The 8,888-nt window shown below is 40.3% G+C and overlaps 1 protein-coding gene across 1 annotated transcript; it reads right to left on the reverse strand.

Moving 5' to 3' along the window:
* Window positions 1-951: 951 nt before the first annotated feature.
* On the reverse strand, window positions 952-1,945 carry OR6A2 (olfactory receptor family 6 subfamily A member 2). The gene has a single exon (XM_006203613.2). The coding sequence runs from the start codon at window positions 1,933-1,935 to the stop codon at window positions 952-954; it is 984 nt and encodes a 327-aa protein (XP_006203675.1). The 5' UTR covers window positions 1,936-1,945.
* Between the last annotated feature and the right edge of the window lie 6,943 nt (window positions 1,946-8,888).

Raw genomic sequence — 8,888 nt, forward strand, 5'->3', positions numbered from 1 at the left:
GGCTGAGCCATTTTCTACTGCCCCATACCCTAGCAAAGTATGAGGGGTTTAATTCCTGAATCTGCCAGTCCTACCTTTGGGTGTGTCACACATGCCTGGCCTCCATGGCTTCAAATTATATTCATTTAATATATCTCTTTTTAGCTACTGTGTGCTGGATACTGTTCTGGGCCATGGTAATAAAATGACGAACAAGCCAATGTGATGCCTGACTCCATGGAGCTTAGAGTCTAATTAGGGAAACTGAGGATCAAATAAACAACTGTACTCAGCCACTAGTTCAGGGTGGGCACTGACCTTGGTAAATCAGGAAATGAAGCAAGAAACCCCTGTGGTCCAGGAGGTGATACGTTGCCAATACAAAAATGTGCAGTGTCCTATCTCCTTGTCTTGCAATTCACACTAGAATGATCATCTGGGGCCCTCTACCTCCTAGGCTACCACTGGTGTCTTGTGTCTGGAAGAGATCTCATCTGGAAGTCTTCTGATGTTCTTCCATAATGAAGCCTCTGCTTCCTTGAATGGCTTCCTCCTTCCATTTCCCTTTTCTATACCTTCTGCCTCAGAACTAAACCCCAGGAACAAAGCCAGGAATTGCCACTTAGATGCATTTTGCATTTTCTTTGCTTTAATTACTGGTGTTCAGTCACGTCTTGTGCTCAGAGTCATCCCTCTCCACCTCCCGAGGATGCATGATTCGTGAACCTGCTCTACATAAATTACAATAGAGCAGACAACACAGAATCAGCTTCTAGCCTATACGTTACAACCTTATCTTGAAGAAATCTAACTTTTAGCTTGTAATCCACCCCTCTTCCTCATCCTCAACAGGTTCTTTGGTGGTGCCTTTGAAACTCTAGTCCTTAATTTAGACTCTAAGAGATCTCTGGACTTCATAGAAGACATAGACAGTAAGTTTTAGAGCATTTTCTAAGATTTAACACCTCCCTTCTACCCAACTCTGCTAGCTTTCCCAGGCTTAGCATCCTGGGGCTGGTACAGGTGCAGAGTTCGATGTAAGGCTCTCTTTACCTCTTGGTTGCGCAAGCAGTAAATGATGGGATTGAGCAGTGGTACAATGACAGCATAGAGTACAGACACCAGCTTGTTGGTGTCAAAAGCTGAGAGTGCTTTTGGGCGGGCGTAGATGAAGATACTGGCTGCATAAAAGATGACCACGACAGTGAGGTGAGAGGCACAGGTGGAAAAGGCTTTATGGCGCCCAGCAGCCGAGGGAATGCGCATCACAGCACCAGTGATGGCCACGTAGGAGGCTCCAGTGACAGAGAGGGGCCCCAGCAGGATGAAAATGGCCAAGACAAAGTCTGTAAGCTCTGCTATGGACATGTCAGTGCATGAAAGGTTGAGCAAAGGGGAGACATCACAGAAAAAGTGATTGATGATGTTGGGGCCACAGTAAGAGAGGCGAGAAATGAGAAAAACCTTGACCATGGAGATGCCAAAACCACCAGCCCAGGAGCCAGCTGCCAGCTGCACACACAGCCGGCTACTGACAATGACAGGGTAGTGGAGAGGGTGGCAGATGGCCACATAGCGGTCGTAAGCCATGACTGCCAGCAGGACACACTCTGTGCAGCCCAGCCCTAGGAAAAAGTAAAGCTGCGTCATGCAGCCCTCAAAGGAGATCCGCTGTCCGTGGCCCTGTTTGGGCCCAACAAAGCCAGCTAGCATCTTGGGAATAGTGACCGTAACATACCAAATCTCCAGGAAGGCCATGTTAGCCAGAAAGAAGTACATGGGTTTGTGGAGGGTGGGGTGGTTCCTGATTGCCGTAACGATGAGTATGTTCTCAGTCAGCACCAACACGTAGGCCAGGAGAGAGAGGGCAAACAGTAGTGCCCGCAGAGGCACGGGAGCTGGGAAGCCCAGCAGCACAAACTCACTCACGCTCCCACTCTGGTTCTTCCTCTCCATGGGGTCGGCCTTGTCCGCCACTCTTCAGGGGAGGGCAGAGCGCCTTCAGGAGGCGGCAGCAAGAACGCAGCCTTTCTCTGGCTGGGTTTCTGTTGCTAGAAGGCAGTGTGTTCCGCGGACAAATCACCACTGAGCCGAGACCGCTGTTCTCCTCTGTGATCTGCAAATAAGACAGAAGTGGACAGAAATCAGCTACTCTATATTGGGATCGGATAGGAGTTATTCTGGCTCCGGGAGAAGCAAGTATGGATAAGCACCAGGTAAAAATGGCACTAGCTCGTCCTTGAAGAACATAGACCAAAACCAAAAATATTAAGAATGTGGGTCCGCCGTGAGGTGAAAATGTGTGTGCCGGATCATGACTCTTTTTTTTTTCAATTTAATATGAGTTTATTTTTTTATTGAAGCATAGTCAATCTACAATGCTGTGCTAATTTCAGGTGATATATATATTATTCATCCATAAAAAGAAATCCTGCCATTTGTGACAACATGGATGGATCTTGAGGACATTATGCTAGTGAAATAAGCCAGAGAAAGACAAATACTGTCTATCTCAGTTACCTATGGAATCTGAAAACGTCAGATCTGCTAATGATTTTGTACTTGAGTTTCTCTTCTCTTTCTGCTCTGCAATCAGTCCTGGAGCACTGATCAGTACTTAAGCCCTTGGCATTTCTCTCAATACTAGAGTACTTTCATGTAACTACAGAATGCCCATACGTTTCCCATCACCTCCATCCTTACTATCCACATCCACCATTTATTTCAAAAGTATTGCTGGATCAAATATGTTCCAGCCCACAGGCTAAGTAAGAGTTGTGGGGCAGAAAAAGGTAATCTTCCTCTTCTCATCCCTGAGAGCTTAAGCTGCGAGGCCTATGCTTACACCACATACTAGCTCATAAATGGGAACCTCTAAATTACAATTGTCATTCATAATCTAAGCTTTGATTCTTTGTCCTCAATACTCGCCTCATATGCCGTTTATTGTGCCTTTGATCCTTTTGGCCCCAGACCTTCCTGCTCATCCATTAATCTCTGCGTTCACCTGTGATGCTCTGCACACTTAGAGAAAAAAAAAAGATTAGCCCCTTAATTGGTCTCACTGCCTGTAGTCTCTCTCCTAAAGCTCAAATCTGACCATCTCACTCCCCTGTTTTAACCTTCCGTAGTACTGCATTGTCTACACAATAATGTTCAAGCTATTTAACAAGGCGTAGCAGTCCTTGGTGACCTGCTGCTGCTGTCATCAAAACCTTATCCCTTGTCACAGCCCGCATTGTATTTTGTGCCCTCCAGCTCTTGGCATACAGCATGAGTATCACCTAATTCCTGCTTAACCTTCCAGTCTTGCCGCATGTGGCATCTCCTTGTAGAAACACTAGTTGTCCTTTCTTTCTTTCCTTGTCTCCGGTTGGATAAGGACCCTCTCACCCCCGATCCCACTAGAGCCCAGGAACGCCTAGCCATCATTTTTCTAGCTGTATCACTGCTGGTATTGCTCAGGTAGATGGAAGAGGAACTGTATGCCGAGGTGGCCCCGTGTGTCCTTAATGGTATAGCAGAGAGTGGATACGGTTCCCGTGATGTCATCTCAAGTACAGCATGTCTAGAAAAAATTTTCCCAAGCCTCCTACTCCTCTATCAGAATGAAATCAGTTTCTCTGCGGTCACCTATACCAGAGATCTGGAAGTTTCCTATATCTTCTGCACCTATCCTCCCACCCCAGCCCCACATCCCATCCACAACTAACTCAAGTTTTACCTAAGCTTCCACTTTATCTCTCATATTTGTCCCATTTTTCCTGTCCTATTTCTAGTGCCTTCCCCCTGGTCCCTTATACCACTCAGGTCTTTCATAGTTCTTGATTTAAGTATTTCAATAGCCTATTGGCTGGCCTGTCTTCCTCCAGCCCTAACTTTCATCAGTCTAACCTCCTCGTGTTTCTCGAGTGAAAATTTTATATAGAACTCTAACTCCAAGGGCATCTGATTTGGCGAAACACATACAAAACCGCTCAGTAATACATCAAAATGTATTTTCTTTTAACTGTCCTGCAACCATCCAGTCATTGCCCACTATTTTCCTTTTTCTAAACATGCTGATAGAAAACATCCTTTTTCCAAACATGATGCTAGAGGACTTCTCTAACTCTGTGATTTGCACATACTCTTCATTCTGTCAAAAATGCCCACCTTTGCTGTTAGGAATTCTTATTTATCTTTCACTTTTTAGTTTGTTAGTTATCACCCTCCAAAGCTATCCATATTTCTACAGACATAGATCATTTACTGGTATTTCTGTCTGTCCTTTTGACAAAAGTTCTTATTATAGGGTCTGCTTTAGTAGCTGAATAATAAAGGTGTTGTAATGGCTGTAGGGATGCACGCATGGGAGGGAGATTGGAGAAAGGCACGATACGGGCAGAACAGCTGAACTGCAGATGGTAGGAATGGAGTATAAAGAAGGCAACATGTGAAAAGGAGTTGGGTGGAAATGATCAAGAGAGGAACTTGAATGACCAGAAAATTTGACAGAGTTGAAATAATATGGAAGGATATCAGACATCAAATGTCAAAGAGTAGATCCATGAGGACCAGATAAAATGTGAGGAGGTTAGATTAAGTGTAGAGATTGGACCTTCCGTGGAGAAAATGGATGATATTTGGGTAAAATAAATTTGCTATACAGACAAGAGATCCCAAGAGGGAAGATTAGGCCGAGATAACTATAATGAGGAAAGGACAGACTAGGAGTGGAAGATCGCAAAGACTGTAGGACGGCTAGGCAGAGAATGAATAAACACAGACCAGCGATGAGCGGAAGAGATGAAGGAAGTCATATTGGTCTGAGTATCAGGATGGACCAGATGTGAAAAATGCTGATAGATCTTTGATCTTTATTAGGAGTAAGAGGGGAAAAGGAAGTGAGTGTCTTGGACAGAAAGAAAACATGGGAGACTTGACCTCCTGAAGACGAATGAAGCAGATAACAGAGTCCACTTACTTTATTCAGCTGTCTTTGACTCAGGGTCCTCCTGAGATGACCAACTGGTTAGGGAAAGACTTTAAGGAGTGTATATAAAAGAAAATTGAAGCATCAGGACCAAGAAATTTGCTGCAAAGGCTCCATCTTCTCTTCCTCCCACGATCAGAGAACACTGACAACCAGGAGAGTTTCTTTTATCTTGCACTTCCCTCCTCCTTCTGATGTTTTGGGATGACTCTAAAGCCAGAGCCCAAGAGACCAGAAGAGTTACGAAAAAAAAGTAGACTGGGGAATATGAAAAGGGATGTATGTATGTATGTATGTATAAGCATGACTGGGACATTGTGCTGTACACCAGAAATTGACACATTGTAACTGACTGAACTTATAATATTAATAATAATAATAGTAGTAGTAGTAATAATAATAATAATAATAGTAATAAAAGACTGGGAGGATGTCACAATACCCCACAACCTCATAGTTTCTCCCCTTGCCTTCTCCTTCCTTTGCAGATTCCACTTCTTTTTATCATGCAACATTCCTGCTCCAAGGAAAAAGTTTGGCTTTAGGCCAGGCAAATCTGGGTTTATATCCTAGCTCAATTATGTCATCTTGAGTGGTTTACATAGTTTTTTGGGCCTTAGATTCCTAACCTATAAAATGGGATTAATATAGCTCACAAAGTTGTTGAGAAGAGTAAACGTTATGATACATTGAGGGCACCTGGAGCATGGTAGAGTCTCAACAACGCTGCACTGTTCCTTCCTTTACCTCCTGAACCCATATGGGTAGCGTCCCTTAATTCCACAATGTCATAGAAGAAGCACTGAGTTGAGAGAGTTTCTGGGTTTTAGTTCCATATTTGTAATTGATATTTCACTTAATCTAGGCTTTTGTTATATATCAGCTTATTTTCCATAAAATGATAATGACATATATTACAGATGTTTTGAGGAACAAAGTTTGTGAAAAGGTTTGGCACAATCTCAGGCCCCAGTAAGCAGTGTAAGTAGAGGTTAATCATGGCTCCCCCATCTTGCTGCTTATGTCCAATTATGTGACTTGGAAAAATGATTTAACTTCTCTGTGCCTCTGTTTTCTTATCTGTAAAATGGGAATAATGCTAATACCCATCTCACAGAATTATGAAGATTAAAGAAATACATGGATGAAAGTTTCTTAGAATGGCACCTGGAACACAGTTTTTCTCAATAAATGTTAGCTAGTGTTCAACAAATACTTGTTCAAAATTTGTAGTTACTGACAGGCATATGCAGAATAGATAAACAAGATTATACTGTATAGCCCAGGGAAATATATACAAGCTCTTGTGGTAGCTCACAGCGAAAAAAAATGTGACAGTGAATATATGTATGTTCATGTATAACCGAAAAATTGTGCTCTACACTGGAATTTGACACAACATTGTAAAATGACTATAACTCAATAAAAAATGTTAAAAAAAGAAATACTTGTTAAATCTGAGTCTGTTGAGAATGGAGAGGGGTTATTAGTGGGGATATTGGAGATGTAAGAGAAAGATCTTTGTGATTCTGAGTTTAAGAGATTCTTTTAAGTAATTGGGAGGAAACAATTCTCAAAATTTGAATAATCAGAACAAAATGAATATAATTGGGGGCTTATCATGGTCTGGATCAGTGTGCTGTCCATAAGCCCCACCGACCCCCTGATAGGGACAAAACTCAGTTCTCCAGGAATGGAAAAAATACTGTGGAAACCATGGGGAAGCAGCCAGGGCATAAGAAAATGATGCAGCAGTGAGGAGGGGTAGAACATAAAAGAATATCTATAAATGCTCTTAAAATAAAAATCTAATTTTGAATAAAAGTATACACCACAGACATTGTAGTAAACCCTATTGTGAATGAAGGAAAGTATGTATGTACATAAGTATTACTGACATTCTACTCTGTTAGTTGAAAACTATCAGATTCAGCAGCAGATTGAATTAGCATTGATTTGGTTGATACATTCCTATTGTTTAAATGATGAGTGTTTGCAAACGTTTAGATTTATTGAAATTAATGTGAGTTTATCTTTGATTATTGTCAGCCAACAGACCATATCAATAGGCTGAATAAAACAAGCCATAATCATTTCAATATATATATACTGTTAAATGTACTCAATAGACTTAAAACCCATGAGGACAGAGGGGATTCATCCTTAAGACAAAAAAATACAGGTTTAAATTTCTTTATCCAAAACAAATGTAGCACTTGGATTTTTCAGGTTTTGGGAAAGTAATATGCTGTTTACACTATCTGTTTCCGATCACCTCAGAGAGTTTTGAAGCAGTGTCCTATAATCAACACGTTAGTAGCTCTACAGCAAAATATATGACTATACAATGTGGAATAAAGACTATAAATAAATAGTTCATACTGATTTTTTCATCCAGTGTGTTAAGACCCCTAACCTAGGAAAAAAATTCTCGGTTTCCAAAGCTGCTTAGATTTTGCAACTGCAGACAAGGGCTTATGGTGTCCATGTCTATTTGTAACCAAATGCATATACCAAATGGGAAAATACTAGATACATTCTTATCAAAACAGAAAACAGGGAAAATATTCTTTATCCCTATTATTTCATGTTGCTTTGACAGTTTTTAAAAAAATTTTATTTTCTTTTATTGAAGTGTATTTGATTAACAATGTTAGATTCAGGTGTGCAGCAAAGCAATTCAGTTATACTTGTACATACCTGTATATACTTTTTGTTTTCAGATTCTTTTCATTTATATGTTATTACAAGAAATTGAATGTAGTTCCCTGTGCTATATAGTAGGTCCTTGTTGTTTATCTATTTTATACATAGTCATGTGTATCTGTTAATCCCAAACTCCTGATTTATCCCTCCCCCACCCTTTCCCATTTGGTAACCATAGTTTGTTTTCTATGTCTGTGAGTATGTTTCTGGTTTGTAAATAGAATTTGAATCATTTTTTAAAAATTCCACATATAAGTGATATCATATGATATTTACCTTTCTCTGTCTGACTTTCTTAACCTAGTATAATAATCTCTAGGTCTGTCCATGTTGCTGCAAATGGCATTATTTCATTCTTTTTTGTGGCTGAGTAATATTCATTTATATAAATATAAAATCTGACATCTTCTTTATCCAGTCATCTGTCAGTGGACATTTAGGTTGCTTCCATGTCTTGGCTATTATAAATAGTGCTGCTGTGAACATTGGGGTGCATGTGTCTTTTTGAATTAAAATTTTCTCGGATATATGCCCAGGAGTAGAATTGTTGGAGTATGTGATAAGTCTATTTTTAGTATTTTAAGGAACCTCCATACTGTCCTCCATAGTGGCTGCACCAGTTTAATTTATATTCCCACCAACAATGTAGGAGGATTCCTTTTTCTCCATGCCCTCCCCAGCATTTATTATTTGTAGGTTTTTTAATAATGGCCATTCTGACTGGTATGAGGTGATACCTCATTGTAGCTTTGATTTGCATTTCTCTAATATTAGCAATATTGAGCATGTTCTCATATGCCTTTTGGCTGTCTGCATGTCTTTTGAGAAATGTCTATTTAGGTCTTCTGCCCGTTTTTTTGTTTGGGTTGTTTGTTTTTCTGGAATTAGGGTCTTTGAGCTGTTTGTATATTTTGGAAATTAATCCTTTGTTGGTTGTGTCATTTGCAAATGTTTTCTCCCATTCTGTAGGTTGTCTTTTTGTTTTGTTTATGATTTCCTTTGCTGTGCAAAAGCTTTTAAGATTAATTAGGTCCCATTTGTTTATCTTTGCTTTTATTTTCATTACTCTAGGAGCTGGTTCGAAAATAATTTGCTGCAATTTATGTCAAAGAGTATTCTGCCTATGTTCTCCTCTAGGAGTTTTAGAGTATCCAGTCTTACATTTAGGTCTTTAATCCATTTTGAATTTATCATTGTATATGGTGTTAGAGAAACCTCTGATTTCATT

The sequence above is a fragment of the Vicugna pacos genome, chromosome 10, assembly GCF_048564905.1.
Source record: "Vicugna pacos chromosome 10, VicPac4, whole genome shotgun sequence".
Taxonomy (NCBI): Eukaryota; Metazoa; Chordata; class Mammalia; order Artiodactyla; family Camelidae; genus Vicugna; species Vicugna pacos.

What these genes read in the sequence shown, in the direction of transcription:
- OR6A2 (XM_006203613.2), bottom strand. Translation starts at nt 1,935, where the DNA reads ATGGAGAGGAAGAACCAGAGTGGGAGCGTGAGTGAGTTTGTGCTGCTG.